The sequence below is a fragment of the Falco biarmicus genome, chromosome 1 (assembly GCF_023638135.1).
Source record: "Falco biarmicus isolate bFalBia1 chromosome 1, bFalBia1.pri, whole genome shotgun sequence".
NCBI lineage: Eukaryota > Metazoa > Chordata > Aves > Falconiformes > Falconidae > Falco > Falco biarmicus.
The window spans coordinates 79109112-79128647 of NC_079288.1; the positions used below are offsets into that span (position 1 = coordinate 79109112).

The following is a 19536-nucleotide window of genomic DNA, read 5'->3' on the forward strand; positions in this document are numbered from 1 at the left end:
TCCTACCTTCCTTTAAGTCTTTGTTTTCACCTATAATACAATGAATTGATTGTTGCAAATATTTTTGCTGTAAATACTAAGCCTGTTGGTGAGATCCCTGTATTACACATCTGCAAAAATGGCGAGGTACCAACCTGATCGGAATCCAGAAGACAGTAGTTAACTCGTAGCTGGACCAGTTGAGCAAGCAGGTCTAGAACTTGTCTCTGCAGCTGTACTGATGTTGTTGTAGTATATTGTTTCAATGCTTTTATGACAAGGGGTTCAAATAAACGAATGTGACTGTGAATAGCATTCTGGAATAGAGAGATTTTAAAATAATCTAACATCTGAACAGATCTCTGATTCAAAACCAAATTATGTTTTAAAAGGAGAAAAATGTTTTAAATGTAAGGTACAGCTCTTTTGGTAGTACATAGATACAAGTACCTTATCAGCACGATGTTTTGCTGCACTGGTAATGCTAGTTTTCAGCTGTGTAGAAACTTTTTGCAGCACATCAAACCACCTGTCATAAAAAAACCCAATAAATCCACATACATTAAAAAAAATGGAGGCACAAACACACTCGTTAGACACATTTTTATGAATGCAGCTTTTCTTTATCTACTTGACTGCTTCAAGAATCTTAAGAAAACAAAAGCAACAGAGACAACCTACAGCACACTATGATCAGATCACACAGATTTGTGAACAACAAGCATCTAGTAGAGAAAGAATTTCTCGTCTTTGCTTAGTCATCCTTCTGCCTTTCCTTTAAGGCTACTATTTGCTATAATTATCCAATTAATGAAATAGTTTTGAATACAAGCATTTAAAACTATTATGCTTTTAAAAAACAAGTGATATCCATTTTAATGATTTAGCTTTGATTTGAAAAACACATTAGTGATAATTAATATAGTGTTGCATTCAGGATCTCACTACCAACACAAATTACTTTGCATAAATCTACAAGAAATAAATAATACACAACACTGTAATTTCAAGTTACTTAGCTCTCCCATGATACTTGCATTTATGAAAAACAATAAAAAGAGATTCTAATTCAAGTTAAGATTATATCTTAAGGGAAGAAAGTTACCCTGAAGCATCGTGTTCCTGCTCAGCCTGAACCATGTTCCTTAGACTAGCATCAGCAAGTGCCTGCGTAAAATGTGTGTATGGTGCCATGAAGCAATAATGATAGAGACCAGGTCTCAAATTGGAAGAACCTAAGCGTTGAGCTTTGCCTTGAGCTTTGTTGGGGTTTGAAGACAAGCCATCGTACTGAGAAGCCAGATTTGTCCCAAACAATGTTTTCAGTAACTACAGAAGAAAATTGGAAGGAAAAAAAAAATTAACACTTCAGGGGAAAAAAAAAAAAACCAACCAAAAAACCCCAACTTGACAACTCATCCTCCCAAAGGACCTCAGAGGAAAGGTCAAAGTGCAAACTGTGGATCATGTAGTCAAATACAAGATGACAGAAAGAAGCTGGAAAAAGACAGAATCCATACCTCACTCAAAAAGATATGACTGTTTTTGCAACTGAAGCTATTTCCATTTGACAACTCGAAATAATCTACTAAAGCATGCCTCTCCCACCAAAATTAAGTTCTGACGACTTGAACCCAAATGTTTAACTGGAAGCCTGCAAGAAATCCATCACCAAGGCAGTTCTTTGCTTTCCAGGTTTTGATGTAGTTAACTGCCTACAAACACATTTGAGAAGGTAGGAAACAAACTTTTCTGAGCATTAGCTAAAATAGTTCTTTGAATTGGAAGCAGTTCAAGAAGAAATTATATGATTTACATGGTATCAGGGTTCACTACAAGCAATGAAAATTAAACATGCTCTGTTTGCTCCACATGGGCACTACAGTTTCCTCACACCACTTCACTTAAAAGAATAGCCAGTCTTAGTATCCAATTGATAACCACAGGATACCAGAATTAACCTTCCAGTAACACAAAAAAAATTACCTCCTTACCTGCTGCACACAAACTGTTGCCATTGTTGGTTCTCTGTTGAAACATGATTTTAGGTATCCCAAAATTTCTTCTACACACTAGAAAAGTAAAAACACCGGTCCACTCAATTGAAATTTACTTCATTATATAAAGCATTACTATGAAAACTGGACAAAAGCACATTTTCTTTTTTACTAAGTAAAGCTACATTAATTTAAGGGAAATGGTAGAAGTACGTAAAGAAATCAAAATGCAAGATTTGTCTCCTAGTCTTAAAATACCACAATACCCAACACACAGTTCAGGAGAAAAAAATACCAAGACAGAGAGGAAGGAGAGCAGTATGCCTTCTGACATTTGGTATATTTAACATGAGTATTAAAACATATTACTATAGTAAGACTGAATGACTGCAGGCAAGTCATTTTGCTGGAAAGACTCTACATGAAATTTAAACAGTAAAAAGAGTTACTCCAGTTTTCAACGGAAGCAATTTAACTTAGAAAATCTGCTTTAGCACTTTACCCAACATTGTAGCAGCACACTTCCAGGACTACTGTCTCCCTCAACAGTACCAATTTTAAAATCAGTATGTGTTTTTTTCCCCAGTAACAACCACAGATATGGACAACTTAACTATAAAAGAAAACACACACAAATCTTATACCTTTCCAATGTCTTGAAGAGTAGCAAGTTCCAAGACTTGAGACAGAACATCTAAGGCAGACCGTAAGAAACATCCGAACTTTTCATTACTGTTCTGGAGATCCAAAGTAACCTGGTCCAAAAAAGTAAACACTTTTTTTAACAATTACTTGACAAGGAAATAAAAATTACAGAAAAGCATGGATATTGACACAAAATGATTTTTTTCCTAAAACTTCAGCATAGTTCAAACACCACCACTAACAGCTTAGACTCTCTCTTGAATTTCATGAATTGCTGGAAAGGCAGGACTTCATTCTGAGTAAGCTTGAGGAATTTAAAACATCCAGGAAGGCCCAGAATGTTGGCAAGTAATGGAGTAAGGGATAATGTATTTCTCAGAAACATAATAGGCATAATAAGAATACACCTCCTGAAGTGTACAAATCAGATCACCAAGCCCCCAGGGAACGCATCTTCTATTACCTGAACTAATGAGGAAAAAGATTACCCATCCTGGAATAAACCAGAGAGAGAACAAACACTGGGATACATTCAGCACTGCCAAACCAGCAGAGTGTCACTTGGTACCAGAATTAGTGACAGCAGAGAAACAAGTAATAGAGTGACAATGCTTGTCAGGGGGTTATTTTGGCTTTTATTGGTGGTGGTTGTGATTTTTCTGAATTTTTTTTGTCGATGTACTGTTTACACAGGCAAACAAGTGAGTCTCAATACAAGCAGAGCCATGTTGAAAAAGAAACACTAAGTGACTGCCCAACCACATTTCAATCAAACAATATTATGCAGTACCTTATAATTAGCATGGGTTGCTTTCAAGACATCATATAACTTCAGATAGGATGGAAGATGATAAAAGCTTCCTACTGAAGATGATTTACTTGTTGGAACAGGCCCAGTAGCATCAGTTTGCCTAGTAGCTTAAAAATATAGCATGGATTAGCACATCATACTTCTAGGGTGCTCATGACATGTATACTCCACATAATTTACTGTATCTGAATTATTAGCATGAATATTTTTAAACTACAAACACACGTGCCATACAACTAGAAAATGAACTAGCATTCCAAGAAACTAGCCCTCTAAGAAAAAGAAACCCAGAGGGCTTGCTATTGAAGTGCAAGCACAATTTACAGCACAAAAATAATACCCATTTCCTTCATTCATCACTAAGAAAAAAAAAGTTTTCAAGACTCAGAATCTTGTTTTCAAGAGCAATGTAAACTACTCCTGCCAAAAGTTGCAAAGCAGCTTTCAAACTTCTTTTAAGTGAAATACATGCAGAAATTGCTTCTTTATTTTAGTCAACAGCAGAGTAGATTCAGAAAAACAGTGAGGAAAAGGATTCAGCATTACCTTGCTTTTGAAAAGTAGTCACTTTTCATAAAAAATAAAACAGTATAGAAGCCCACACCCACAGCTGCCTTTCCTGCAATGCAGTAGTGAAACACACTTCTGACAGCCGGTCTGCCAGACTTTTGAACTAAAACTTCAGAAAACAAGTTATTCAGTTTTATTTCTTCTCTCTGTGCCATAACCATACTTACGAGGGGATGGTCAGTGGGAGGGTTAACTGGGTAAGCCTGCCTACCTGGACTCGTTTCACCACCCTTTTTAGGGCTCATTGGCACAGATGCCTGTTCGACAGACTCCCTCTCTTTCCCCTTCCTCCGAATTGGACTAAGAGAAGGCGGGTTTGTGAGAGAAGGTAACGCTGCCTAGAATTAAAAGAAGCTTTATTAATGTTGTATGCATAAGTAGCTTTCCTTCTACACAAATACAAGCATGTTCCTCTTTTGTTTAAACTCCCCTTTATTTAACTGTCAGTTAAATTAAAATGTTTCAGCTCTCAGGTTCAGGACGTGTCCTGGGTGAAAAGGAAGTGTAATATATTCCCTGCTTGCATTCTCAACTTCAGCATAAGCCAGTGAAATGGAATTAAGGCTCAATGACTAAAGTTTCTTTTGATTCCAATCAAAGGAGTGTCAAAAAACATTCTCAGGTTTTTTAAAATACGAAGAAATTACTCATCCTAGCAACACTGCTTTAGTAATTAAATCAGTCTCAAAACACAGATGCCTCAAAAAAGCCCGAAAACAAAACTCCAAACCTGAAAGTACCTCATATAAGCTATTTCACAAGTCAAAATATTTTGCAGCATATTCAAAAGATAGAATTATTTTTAGCCCCAAAAGGAGCTCAGTGCGTAACAGCCAGCCAACCAACCAACCCAAAAGTCAACAGATGTTTCCCAGAGTATGCAATCCAATACTCAATTTACTATACACACTCCTCACTGAATTAATGTTTCAAGTGAAGTCACCAGGAATAAAAGGTTCAAAATTTAAAGTTTTATTATAAACACTGCAGAACTAAAGAAAAACGTGCTGTGTGGAAGAACAATATGCATGTTCTTCTCATGCTACTTGCTTTCCTACCCATAGTGGAGTCATATTATCGAGGTATTCGATAGCTACCTGTATGCACTCTAAAATGCAAAGCCTTGAAGAGGTCTGCATCACAACAGTATTTAAGTCACAGTTAAACAGTTATTTTTAATACATACCTTTACTGCTGGGCCAGGCGCAACATCATCCATTACATGTGCACAAATATTAATGACCTTCAGCAGATGAGAAAAGAGCTGTTCCACTAAAGTGACAAGAGTTCGATCTGCCAGAGCCGGCCAGGGTTCCTCCTGCTTCGTAGCACCTTGGTTTGAATCTTCTTCAGCACTCCAGGGATTCTTTAAGCACCTGGGAGCACTTGCTGCATTAGGAAGTACATTATTTAAAGAAAAAGAAAGAAAAAAACTTGGAACCAAGTATCAGAAAATTTGAGAGGCATATATGGTTATCATCTCTATATGAACAGAAATTTATATGCAAAAAGAGAGTCTATATTTTAATAACCAGCAGTAGGGCCATAGTTTTAAACACTAATAAAATGCTAGTTCTTTGCACCCTGCCTGTACTAAGCATACTGCACATTCCCTTTAACAACTAGAGGAAATGTGCAACTTGGAGGCACATTTTTCAGACCTCCTGGGTGCTAGAAGCTCCTTCTTTACTTCTTCTGCTCAATCTTGCAAGTATTTTGTTGTATGCAATCAGAACAGGGTGATACAGGCTTTCTGGTGCTAATGGTAGAAATATCAGGACAATCCTACTTTTCTTGTTTTGCCTTACCTGCAAGCAAGTTTCCAGTCAAAATCAAAGCATCCTGATGTGCAGAGAGGTCCAGTGGAAACCATGCTGATGAAAGGAGAGACAGCACCATGCCAGCCATTCCTATGGTGCAGCCCTTCTGAGCTTCATCTGAAGGACTTGGCTGGGAAACACTGGAAGTTTAATTTTGGAATGTCATGACTTTTTTTCCCCTCTTTTGGTAAGTTTAAAGTCTTAAAAAAAGCTAACAGTCAAGTAGGCTGCTAATCTAAAAAAAAAAGAAAATCAGTACTACAGAAATACACATTTAATACTGAAGTAGAACTTAAAAAAACCCAAATTTGCAGCAGAGACCTGACAATACTGTGTCTTCATGAAGAGCCATTACTTTTTCTTTTAATAGCAAATATGAAAGCTGCTAGTGACATCTACTGATAAACTGAAAAATTCTGTATTTAATTGCTAATCAGTATGGTCCTGAACTATCTCCAGTTAAGTCTTGTGCATATGTAAAGTAGGGATGGGAGACATAAGATGCATTGTAACAAGATACTGTTTTAAACTGACAAGAGTTTAAACAAACAACTGTAATCCACAAAACCATATAGATTTATGGGTGGACTCTATTCAAGATTGTAATTTAGTGCTGCATTCCACTCTTTACAGTAATTTTAAATCACATTTTCCCACACAACTTCAAAAAGAGCAGGCAGAGATCACCAAAAGATGTTTGTCAGAACACTATGTGAATCACACACGTAATTTCAAAGCTGTAAGATCTGCACAATACTAACAACTTTGAGGAAAAAGACTTTATACAACCTCCGAGTAGAAGGATTCTTTCAGGATATTCTTTAAATTAAAAAAATAGCCTTCTAATGTAGTCATTCTGGTCTAACACAACTAGAGCAATTTCAGAAAATGAAATTTACACCAAGTATAGCTATTATTTTGACAAAGCTACACAGGTAATTACAGCTCCTTTTTTTTTTTTTAAAAAAAAAAGGTATTTTCATATGCAAGTCCTGTTTACTTTACATACAGTTAATCCATGTTGAGTTGTACAGAGTCAGAATGTTCCAATAGCTTTTTAATCGTAAGAATGGTAATACTTAACACAGAAAAGAATTCTGGCAAAATTCTCATGTTATTATATTCTTATTACCCAAAATGACAGATGTTCATATTGCACACACACACAAAAAAAAATTACAGTACAAATTAGTATGAACACAGGCCAAAAATTTATGAAGAAGGAATTAGAGGAAAGGGCAAATGCTATGTTATTGCATCACTGATGAGACGAATATTAGATGCACCTTAAAACCAGCATTTTTTTTAAGCTGGATAGAGCAGAGAACACATCTTTGCAATTCTGCATTGATTTTATTTTTCAGCTAAGTACTGCTCATATCCTAACCTACTTTGTTAAAACCAGACGTATAGCTCAAAAGACATCTTTCAGAATGCATATGCAGAGCATGACACACTTATAGCCAGCAAGGGAAGAAATGGCGTGCCGATAAAAAAACCCCAACAAAACAGCTGGGGGAGGGCTATTTCCTCTGTTGTTGGGTTTCTGGATTTTGCTTTGTTTTTTAAACATGATAAAATCTTGCAAAAGGTTTTCAGGATACCTGAAGAGTAAACTAAGATTAGAGACACAACAACAGATGACAGAAGGCCTTGGGGGGAGTGCAGATCTGCTTGAGGGCAAGAGGCTCTGCGGAGGGCTCTGGACAGGCTGGACTGACAGGCCAAGGTCAACTGTATGAAGTTCAACAAGGCTCAGTGCTGGGTTCTGCACTGGGGTCACACCAGCCCCACACAGCGCTACAGGCTGGGGGCAGAGTGGCTGGAAAGTTGCCTGGTGGAAAGGGACCTGGTGGTGCTGGTCAACAGCCAGCTGAACATGAGCCAGCAGCGTGCCCAGGTGGCCAAGAAGGCCGACAGCGTCCTGGCTTGTGTCAGAAACTGTGTGTCCAGCAGGACCAGGGCAGTGACCGTCCACCTGCACTGGGCACTGGTGAGGCCGCACTTGGAATCCTGGGCTCAGTTTTGGGCCCCTCATTACAACAAAGACATTGACATGCTGGAGCATGTCCAGAGATGGGCAACACAGCTGGTGAAAGTTTAGATAAAGAACAAGTCCTGTGAGGAGCAGCTGGGGGAACTGGGGTTGTTTAGCCTGGAGAGGAGAAGGCTCAGGGGGGACCTTATCCCTCTCTACAGCTACCTGAAAGGAGGTTGTAGGCAGGTGGGTATTGGTCTCTTGTCCCAGATAACAAGCAACAGGACAAGAGGAAATGGCCTCCAGCTGCAGCAGGGGAGGTTTAGATTGGATATTAGGAAACATTTCTTCACTCAAAGGGTTATCAAGCAACAGGCTGCCCAGGGAAGTGGTTGAGTTACCATCCCCAGAAGCATTCAAAAAACACACAGATGTGGTGCTTGGGGACATGGTTTAGTGCTGAACTTGGCAGTCCTTGGTTAACAGTCAGACTTGATGATCTTAAGGGTCTTTTCCATACTAAATTATTCTATGATAGCAATGAAGAAAATAAACACAAATTATGTTAAATCTATTTAAAAACAGCTCCACACACACACATCGTCAATAGCTAGTCTTACAGCTCATGTGGCAGAGCCCACTGTTAATCAGAGGCAAGATCAAAGCTTTGGAGTTGCCAACTACACATCTACATTCTGAAGAAACTTTTCAGAACTAGGTACTTTGTGGCTATCAAATATACCTACATAACACTTAAGTATTATAGGTATCATTTGCTGTTCCCATTCAGTGTGCCAAATGAGAACAATTTAAATGCATCTGACACTTCTACGGTTATAAAATCAATTATGACCCAGCTTCCTTTACCTACTGTTTTTCAACAGAAACATGAGATCAAAGTGAAAATGACAATTTTCTGATTTGTACAAGACACAATGTCCTGAAGATTAACATTCCTCCAAAAGCATGGAAAATTTTCTCCTATTACTCATTTTGATAGATGCTAACCATATGTGTTCTTCTATTACAGCAGCTGCAGCCAATCCCGGTGATACACACTGTGGCTCCAGAGATCGCAAAAAGCTGACCCTTGATATCACAACAGCCTGATATTACACTCTTCTGTATGAAGTTCTTAAATAACTGCTAAGGTAAGCTTAACAGCTTATCTCCAAACCAGGACTTCCAAGACCTAAGTAAGGGTACTTCCATCTTACAAACATGACTTTTAGAAGCTTGAGTAACAGACAAGGGAACATACCCACAATGCCATCCCACGCTCCAGGTGCAGACTGGAAATGTTGTGGAGAGAAGACACAAAGCTTCACAGCAGCCAAACTGAAAAGATAACACCAAGAACTGAATCAGTTTCATCACTGAAAGATAAAGCTAAGTATCTTAAGAGTGAGAAGTAAATATATTACTATTGCCATTGCAACAGTATCAAAGCTGCAGATGCAAACATAGCCAGGAAAGAATTAAAAGTAAAGCAAGCAAGCGAAGAGAGTCAGCCACTATAGAAACTAAGAAAACTCACCGTAAGTGCTCTTGTAGTGGATATTGTCAAGGCATGGGAAATTGCTGCAACAACCCTTGAGAGATTGTTTTCCATAGTGACATCTGTTGGACTTTGCAGCATACTGTAACCTCTGTATGTTCTGAAATGGAAATATTTATACCACTAAAACATGTACTTAAAAAAGAAACACCCCAATCAAAAATAATCACGGCTTCAATTACTATTACATATTTTATAGACCACAAAATACAAAACCTGAGAACACTCTCAATACCACCTTATTATATTTCTGCTTCTGTACTAGCAAATGCAATTTAGGTTATAAATCAAACCTCCTTGTTAGCAAGCAGAAACTGTAGTCCAACTCTCAATATCTAAACTAGGTGCTCTAGAAATCACCACCAATTTAACATTAGTATATGCTTTTGCTCAAATCCATCTTACATTTTTGCATGTTCACAAACTGTATTACTGCTGTAGAAAAACAGCTATTTGGTATCTGAAATAACAGTGTCCACAAAATACTGTTGTTTCCATACTACAGTATATAAATCTGAGTGACACAATTAAGATCATGTATGGAAAAATATATCATTAAAGACTTGTATGACTTTTGCATGACAAATTGATAGAAGCAAAGAGCGCCCATAAATATATACAACTCATACGGTCTTTATGACTAGGTATCTAAACAGTAGAGTTTAGGAAAGCATACTTGGCACCAAAAATACAGCAACAAAGTCACACTATCAAAATTAGAATTTATTTTTAAATTATTGAGGCAGTACAGACTTCTGCAACCACAACCATTAAAGAGGAATGAAGAGTTTTAAGTCCGGATCAACATACCTGAATAACAATAATGTATACATACAATTAACTTGCAAAGCTGCACTTGTGTAATTTAATGGACAAAAAGGATGACCTTAGGATAAAAAGAAGATAAGTTGATCACAGAACAATGATTCCCTATGATCAACATGGGAACACATCACTAGAAACTCAGACACCAGTTTATTCTTTAAACACCAGCCTGTTTCTGTGACCCTAAAACTACCACAGATGCTCCTACAGACTGAAGAAGAATTCACAAGCACATGAATTTGTTTATCATCTGCAGGATTTAACTATGATTCTAGTCATTACAAACTGAAATTTGGGTCCATGTTCCTTTTAAAGCAAGACAAGACACATAACATACCTGGTGATAGTGCTCACCGCAAAGTGAGATGGAGGCTGTGTTTCATGCATTAGTAGTTTCAGGTAGACACTGCTTTGGTCTCTTGCTACTGCCACAACTGGATCAGCTTGTCCTTGATCACAGTTATAAAACAGCTTTGGAACAAGCCTTAACAATAATTGTCAAAAAAGAAAAGTATTATTCAGAAAGTATTTATTATACAATTTAAAGTAAATTTAAAATACATTTAATATACAGTTCAGAAAGCTGCATACGCTAATTACGCATACCAAGTTGTGAATTAAAGCTGTTACTAAAACTCATGTTGTTAAGCTGAATTCATCCTTACAGAACTACTCTTCATTATAATCAAAGAGCTCAAATCAGGACAAAGGAACTGCTCTGGACATGGTAGTTAAAGCCAAACAAAGATATCTCTTATAAAGATTCCTACCTGGATACACTATAACAATCACTTCACTACAGTACTTATCTCTCAGCATTGCCCTACCTCCCCAGATATTTTTGCCATGGAGATCTGTGTCCACTGAAAACTAATTTCTACCCAAAACCCCCAATTTTTCACCATCTAATTTCTATGCAGCAAAACTTAAAACATACAATAGGATCCAGTCTTCATGAGCAACATTTTCAACTTAAACAACAGTGAAAAACTATATAGTACCCGTTTTTTGTAATTTCACTGACAGTACTTCAAGGAACACCCATACTGGATATTTCAAGGGGCTTCTGCAAGCTTGTAGCAGCTTTCTTGGGCAGTGAAGCATTTTCCAACCTTAACAACCTTAACACTTACCATTCAGGTAACAAAATAACTCCATTTCAAAATCAAGTCCCTGAATAAAAGTAACAAATTCTCACTATGATGCAACCGTAAATTTTTCTGCTGAGCTGTTTCTGCAATACAAAAACTTTCAAGCGGCAGAATTTTTAGAATTTTATTGTCCTTTATTTGTTATTAGGAATGGACAGTAATGAACAGTCTGAAGAAACTAAGAAACAGACTCTTCTGACTGTAAAATATTCCAGGAATTCTGTATTACATGGATCCAACTTTTTAAAATATAAAACTTAAGTCCTTGAATTCTAACAAACAAACTACCAGTAATCCTTACTGTTTGGTGCGTTTATCTGGACAGTAACTACAATAGGTTACAGCAAACAGCTGCTTTTTAAACAAGATTAGCTACTTTACTATAATCAGTGAGCATGCAAGTTTTAAGATGCACTACTCCTAACCATTTGGAATCTACAACGTTTGTGAGTTAGGACAACTTCTTAGAACCATAACATTTTAAGTCCTCCAACTGCTGTCAGGATACCAAACAAATCACTTCAGCATGCGGGAAAACATAACTTCTGAAGTTGAAAGTGATCCTTGGAATGCAATGCAGTTAAATTTATTGTTACGCTACTAAAAAACAAAGCACAATTGCCTGATGATTAAAAATTATGCATGTTCCACATACTATAAAGCTGCATTTGTCTCCCATTTACACAAAAATATAGAAAAAGCACTAAGGAATTATTTTAGTTATAGGTACACGGTAACATGCAAGTATCTTTCTACACCATTTTTAAATAAAGAAAAGCAACCCCCATATATACCTCATTAATGAAGCTGCAGCTACATGTCTCACTCTTGGATCTTCATCTCCAAGCAGACATATTACAACATTATTAAGTACTCTCTCCTGAAGTTTTAGTAGCTATAAAGTAAGTTAGCATAGTAAAGTTCATTGAACATTTGACCAGATTGTTAAAAGATAGTTAACAAGTGAGATTCTGTCACAGAAGTCTGTAAGACCATCTTTACCTTTAAATACGTAAGTGCCAACATTTTTTAAAGTTTTAAAAAAACCAAAACACAACCACCACCCCCCAGAGAACACCAAGATACTGGAATCTTAGTAGTAAAGTATCTTTCCAGTCATAATAAATCTCGAACGTGACCCTATTTATACAAAACATACTTAAAACAACTATCAGTGTTGACAGAATTTAAACACAAAGTGCTGAAATTGCACTGGTACCTTAATCCAGAAACACAATATACAGATTGAATAATTTACTTACACCAGTATAATGATGAACACCTCTGTGCAAGCTCTCAGTTTTTCCTTCCAAGAAGCTGACTAGCCTATGGTAAAATAGAATTTAGAGTACATTAGTTAACATTAAATGTTATTTCTCATCCCTTCAGTTCTCTGAAGGTTCTTTTTGTTTATTTTTTAAGCACACCCCTGCAGAGAAAATGTAAGTAGTACGCACTTTTTGTTACCTTTAGAAAAGGTATGCTATTTGCTAAACTACTATCTGGCTAGTGTAACTGAAGAACTACTTTTCTTTAGTTAAAAAACATGATTTACAGATAGTGACTGCAATTTTTTTTCCCCATGCAAAGAAGAAAAATCAGACTGTTTTGAAAAGATGGTAATACACTCCAAATATCACTATTCAGAAAGAGTCCAATTTTGTATGACTAAGGATAACCTGAAAAATTTTCATAGAAACATTTTTTGTCTTTCACCTTGGAAGAACCTGTAGAGAATGAGGTAATGCAAGAAAAGTAAGTAAAGTCATATTCATTTCAATGTAAGAGAAACAGAGCAACAGAAGACAACTGACAGTAATGGAGAACAAGGGATTTTTCTTTACGAACACACAAAATGACATGAAATCCAAGTTAGTTTCACAGATTATATGGTCTGTCTCTGACCACAGATTTACAGAAGACCTGTAAAACAGACCACTGAACCAGAAACTCCTATACGGTGTTACTATGATTGGGCTTGGTGACAAAGTCCACAGTAACTTGACAAAGGAATGTATACATTCCTTACAGGAATGATTGGTCTGAATTTCTTTTACGAAACTTGTTAACGTTTCAGAAGGAATTGCTCCGTTATGGTTCCAGTTTCCCATACACAGCATCTTTGCACTGCAGCTGCAACACCCACGGAAAACCACACTTACCGAAAATCTACCTCTGCAAGTGTTTCCAGAAGTTCTGTCCTTACTAGCCAATATGAGCTATTCTTCAGCGTAAGGAGGTCAACAATTAATTGTAAACCTAGTTCACTGTAACTGCTACTACATAAGCTCATGATGCAATGCTGAGGAGAAAAAAAAACAACCAACACTTTCAGTTATATTACAGAAGAGGTTCTCTGAATAAAATTTTATTCAGTGATCATGAAAATCTTTTTTATTTAGACTACTGAAACAGATTATCGCTTAAGAGCTAACAGAAAACACCACAGCTAGGTACTTCGCAAAGCTAGGACACTAGCTCCATATGAACTACTTAAACCTACTGCTGAATTTAAACTCTGGAGAGGAACACATGCCTCAAAGACCAAAGGACAAACCTCCAAACAGTAAGGTCTAAAACTCCCAGGGCCTGGAACACCACAAGCACTATATTCTTATCTGTTCAGAAACAGACTCTCCAAATTTCCACAGGGTATCCTACCCTAATTACCAGGGTAGACACCTGGTTCTGACTTCCAGAGTTTTTCATCAAGTCATACTTCCTCATTTTAATGACTGTTCAACTATACGCACAACGTGTGATCATTGGAAAAAGTTACAGAAGTCCATGATTCTGTGTCTTATTTAACTACATGACAATGTATGGGGATTAACAGCCAAAAATGCTTTAGAACATTTCTGCCAAAAGGTATGAAGTCAGGCTACATTATATACTGAGAGAAAGAAAAAGTCAAAATTGATGAGTATAAGTTGCCTGAACTGAACTTCTAGTGAAGTTTTCTAAAAAGCCACAATCATAAATGTAATCACACATGAAACCACTATATACAAACAATAATATAACTGAACAGAAGGTTAAAAAGCTAGCACCATTTAGTTAACTGGATTTCCTTCCCTCAGCTGCACCACAGACCCTGTCCTCTTAGCACATGAAATCACACTTTCCATACATCACCCATCTGCCTTTTACCAAAAGCTATGCTTTGCCTCACTGACCTGCAAGTCGTAACACAGCCATCTACCCTGTGCCTTTCCCTGATGACTTAATTTCCCTTTGCAACTTGTCCTTGCTGTTCTACTTTTTTGGAAGATCCCTCAAGGAAAAGCTCACTCCTTTACACACTCCACAGATTTTATTACAGACCTAAAATCCACACACTCCAAGTTCCACTCAATTCAGCTATCATATCTATTTTAACAATCGCCTGATGGATCTTTTACCCAATTTGAAACACTTTCTTTCCTGAAACTTTCCTCACTTTTAATTATCACTATTTTACTTGTCATTTCTCACATTTATTTTTTGCTCTCCGAAAGGCTACAACCAGGTGTTACATGTTCACACTTCCCTGTTGAGGCCAGATAACTTTTCTATCCAACACATCATCCTACTGTTGGTTAATATTACAGCTTACACCAGTACATTTATGGCTAGAAATATCATGAATAGATTATACTGCTACATGATCTCACCAAAATAATTATTTTCCAGCTGTTTGTTCCTCCATTTCTGTGCCTGAATCCATGTTTTCTACAACAAAGTTCTTGGAGGAAGAAGCCATTTTTTTCTCCATGTTTCTACACCTAAGCGTAGCAGGATCCTAGTCAACAAATAACACCCCTGTAATCTGTGGTGATGCAAATAAATTACTACTTCTGCTTACCCTCACAGCTGTACAAGCCAGTTTACATGTAACAGAAGACTCATCTTTCAGTGTTTTCTGTAACAGAGGTATGCAGTCTACCAAGGAAAAGAGATTTCCTAACAAAAAAAGAATTCAGAACAATGAAACAAATAAAAATTTTGGTTACATTAGACAATAAAAAAAGAAAAAATAAAAAAAAGACTCCCTTAAAACCAATTGTTACCTGTTGAGTTTCTGACATTTGTTAGCCATTTTTCCACATCAAAACGGGATTTAATTAGAATGGAGTTCACAATTGTTCCACACAGAATGGCAGTAGCTCCTCTGATCTGGGGATCTCCATGGTCAATGTAGTTCAGAATATCTGATACATACTGCTCCTCTAAGAAAATAAGTTACAACTACTTTATTTTAAAAATACTAGTCTTAGACTTAAGTGATCTCTCAATGTTTCATGGAGGTATCAATTATTGCACAATCAATGCCAGCATATTCATAATACACCTGCCTTAGTTTCACCTTTCAGAGAGCCCTTGCATGTAATCTACAGGCCATTCACACCATTCAGATCAATTATCACATATAAAAACACTTTGATTTATTTCAGTTGTACACAAAATACTCTGGGGAAATGTAAAAAGAGTTTTGGTCAGCACTCCACCTTTGCCACTACCAGTATCAAACCAGCTGAATATTCCAGGTCCCAGCTAATTGTATTGTAGCATTCATAAAAGTGAACCTAATGGCTTAGAAACCACCTGTAAAATGGCCTGAAACAAATTACAATAAACCATTTGTCAGAATGATTTATTGTACGAAGCTGTACAAGCTTCTTTTTTGTTTATGGTTTACTGTCAGAAGCTATACAAGCTTGTCCACTGGACCCTTACTGTAATTACAAAAAATGCGTATCACCATGTGTGGTACTAATGCAGACAGCATGGTCATTCCAATTGGTGCAATATTCGTTTACAAATACTAAACTGGATTTAGTTTTCTGTACAGATGCTGCCTCACTTATTTGAAAACCCAAACATACTATTAAAACTGCATATGTGAACTGCAACATACCATACTCTTCTCCCATTGCTTCAAGGGGTGTTTTATACAGTTTGCTGAAGAAAGACTCCGGGTGAAGTGCAACGGCTGCTCCAACACAACTTACTGCCAGGGCTTTTACACTGACTCTCACATCTCTATCAGGAACTAAAGCTGGGGAGAAATAAAAAGAAAAAAGAAGGGGGGGGAGGATATTTAAAAGCTTCTGAATTGTTTTTAAAGTTAATTAATAACTCTTTAGGATATAAACAGCTTAGCTTGGACAAAAAATATGAAGGTAGAGCAAGTAGTTCCAGTTTAATCCAAAGCAGCAATTACATACAGGGGTTTTTGGCTTTCTTTTTTGAAAAAAACCACCCCACCACTCCCCAAAAAAACCAAACCCAAACAAACCCCAAACAAGCCAAAAAAATCCCCAAACAAACCCAAACAAAAAACCCTAATAATGCCAAATACTTCCATCTCCTTCCTTCTTTGCCGAGAATACAGGTACTGCACTGTCTTTCCAAGAACACAACATTACCAGAGCACATGAACAAGTAACAGTTTAGAAAAGGGAAAAAGAACAAGCTTCTTAAATGATCACTTCAGTCATATACAATGACACACACACACACATGCCTGTGACACAGACTTCCCAGTAGAAAAAAAAAACGGAAGCAGCAGCATATGCTGTAAAAGCTTTCTGAAAATCCCTAATTACTTTTATTACTATGCTGAAAGAGTACGTAATTCCTCCTTTGAGCCCCAACAGCCTCCTCTAACAATCACTTACTGTCAAAAGCTTCTCTTTGACTTACACACATGAAAAATGGCCACACTAACTTATGTAAATGCTGTAAAATGTTAGAAGTAGACAAAAAAATTCAACTTGAGTTTTCAGCTTGATCTAAAGTTTTCAAAGACCCATTCTTGGCTTTAATACAGCTGAATTGTTTAAAATATGAAGTTACATTTCCCAAAAACAAATGGGTACAACAGCACTTCCTCTACCTGAAGTACATTCAAAAAAATTAATACAGAATTCAAACACAACAGTTATAAAACTAAAAAAGATACTTTTAAACTTTTTTTAATTAAAACAAATCAGGCATTGTAAACACAACAAATTGTAAAAATATTAAGAGAAGTACTTAAAAGAGCTATATTCTTCTGAACTTTGTTTTTAGGAGTTTCCACAGAATGAACTGCAACTCAGAAAACTGTCTCCTTGCTGAGGCATTGACACTTTCATAGTGGAAAAACTGGGCACCTAACGCTGATAAAAAGAAGCACTGATAGCAGGTTGTCTTCACAGCTTCATACCATCTATAAACCATCAGGACCCCAGAGGCTAAGTCTCATAAGAAGTTACAAAGTGTTAATGTAATTAAGCATTTGATTTATGGTTTAAGTTACTGTAATACATCTTTAGATGCCCAATGGTTCAAAATGGGATTAATTGTAAAATGGCATAAATTTTAAAGTATTTTTAGGTTCTCCTGTACTCTGGTGTGATCATTTGAATCAGGACTGTCACAGAAAAACCTCACCCCAAAATGCTCAATAATGTGAGATTAAAAACCACAGAGTAAACTGATGCTATTTCCAACTTTGTATGTTAAGAGACATAATGAACCAATAATGAGCCTTCAAAAGAAACTTACCTCCTTTCTCCCCAGTAAGTAGAAAAGAGGCTGACAGAAGTCTAACACAGTGCACTAAAGGAGCAGAATTTCCGTCTGTATAGTGACCTATGTCTCCCTTTACCCTGGAGGGCTATTGAAGACAAATCACAATTTTTATATAGACAAAAATTAATCTTTGGTTTAAATAAAACATTAAGCACAACACAATTTAGAAATACTGCATATCCCCAAACGTAAAAATGTTGTAATACAAAGCCTGTTTAATACATATTCCAAACAAAGGCCTTAAAACACAATGCTTTTGGAAAGTTCATACCCAGTATCAGAACTGGTTTCATTTTATCACAGAAACAACAATCATTTTGTAGTTTTTCTGAGTTACCTAGACTTGCTCTTTGCATCTGAGGGAGTTTGATAAACTGTCCTCTGGTGACAAAAAATAACCTTGGGAAACTTTGTGTGAGAAGGAATGAATTCCGAAGAAGGCCGACAACCTTCTGTAGTTCCACATTTAGAGTTCCCAGGAGCCCAAGCTGATCTAACTGCCTGCCACAAACTAAACTCTTTTTGCCCCAGCTCAGAACAAGGTCCAAAGCTGAAGTCAACAAATCGTAAGAGGAAACCAGTAACCTGTGGTTAGAATGGCATTAGCCTCTCTGCAGAACGAAATGCTCAAAGAATAAGGCGTAACAACTTCTGAGGAGATCCTGAAATTAACTGCTTCCCAGTTAGTGAACTACTAACACAGTACCCAGCACAAAGATATTTTGGGTAATAATGTATCAGTGTACCTTACTAATGCACAAATGGTCTGCATTCTCAGCAGTGTGTGTTCTGTTACGGTTTTGTTGGTGATTACACCCACGAGATCAACACTTGTGTATTCATTCACCTTACGTTAAATGAAATTCAAGCTATAACTCAGATTTACTTTTCAACCTTAGTTATTTTGACCTATAATGAAGTACACCACATACACAGGCTACCCACATTTACCACTAATTTACATGATCATAACTGTAATTTTTTTTTAAACTTCCAGATCACTGCAACTACTACTTACCTGACTTTCGTGATCACCAGGATCTGCTGCATCTTCTTTTGATGTAAACCTATCTACGCTGCTATCAGAAGGCTGCCTACTATGGCTGATGGTTTTCAACAGGTGAGGTTGTTGAAGAGCTTTAGAAAAAGGCAATTCATGAAATATCATTTCAGATGCAAATTAAAAACACTTGAACTTAATTATACAAACGTGAAAAACAAATTAGCAGTGATCAAAACAAGTGATTCATTAGAAGTGTTGAAATATAGTCCTTAATTTCCATTTCAATCTAGTTACTTGTTTTTCATATCCATAATCTGAGTCTTCAGTCCCTTGAAGTTAGACAGCCGATGCACCTGTAACATCTGCCTTAAAGGTGCCACCAATTCTGTGCCTGTCCTCCCCCCAAACCCATTTATCAACATACCAATAGAAGAATTTCTGAAAGACTCTGATGAATCATCTTGGAGAATATTTGCAGCCTCATCTTCCTCATCCTGCAGCTGCCCAATCTGCATTCCAGAATACTGTCCTTCGGCACCCTCCAAAACCTACACAGTGCAAGGACAGAACTTAAAATAGCTTAACACACAGTATTAAATCTTAAACATGCAGTGTTAGTAACCTTGAAATAACTTGAAAGC

General features: G+C 36.9%; 1 protein-coding gene across 7 annotated transcripts in view; it reads right to left on the reverse strand.

The window, feature by feature from the left end:
* HTT (huntingtin) overlaps window positions 1–19536 on the reverse strand; it is an 87672-nt gene that overhangs the window by 45118 nt on the left and 23018 nt on the right. For all 7 annotated transcript variants that reach the window (XM_056339133.1, XM_056339123.1, XM_056339170.1 and 4 more), the window contains 21 exons: window positions 19320–19443; window positions 18911–19029; window positions 17866–17977; window positions 16232–16372; window positions 15384–15542; window positions 15179–15276; window positions 13497–13636; window positions 12597–12660; window positions 12129–12229; window positions 10521–10667; window positions 9338–9458; window positions 9062–9138; window positions 5811–5962; window positions 5189–5391; window positions 4214–4340; window positions 3412–3539; window positions 2621–2731; window positions 1974–2051; window positions 1085–1308; window positions 430–508; window positions 135–296 (listed from right to left, as the gene is read on the reverse strand). In XM_056339133.1, coding sequence (XP_056195108.1) covers window positions 135–296; window positions 430–508; window positions 1085–1308; window positions 1974–2051; window positions 2621–2731; window positions 3412–3539; window positions 4214–4340; window positions 5189–5391; window positions 5811–5962; window positions 9062–9138; window positions 9338–9458; window positions 10521–10667; window positions 12129–12229; window positions 12597–12660; window positions 13497–13636; window positions 15179–15276; window positions 15384–15542; window positions 16232–16372; window positions 17866–17977; window positions 18911–19029; window positions 19320–19443 — 2667 coding nt within the window. The remainder of the gene's footprint in view (window positions 1–134; window positions 297–429; window positions 509–1084; window positions 1309–1973; window positions 2052–2620; window positions 2732–3411; window positions 3540–4213; window positions 4341–5188; window positions 5392–5810; window positions 5963–9061; window positions 9139–9337; window positions 9459–10520; window positions 10668–12128; window positions 12230–12596; window positions 12661–13496; window positions 13637–15178; window positions 15277–15383; window positions 15543–16231; window positions 16373–17865; window positions 17978–18910; window positions 19030–19319; window positions 19444–19536) is intronic.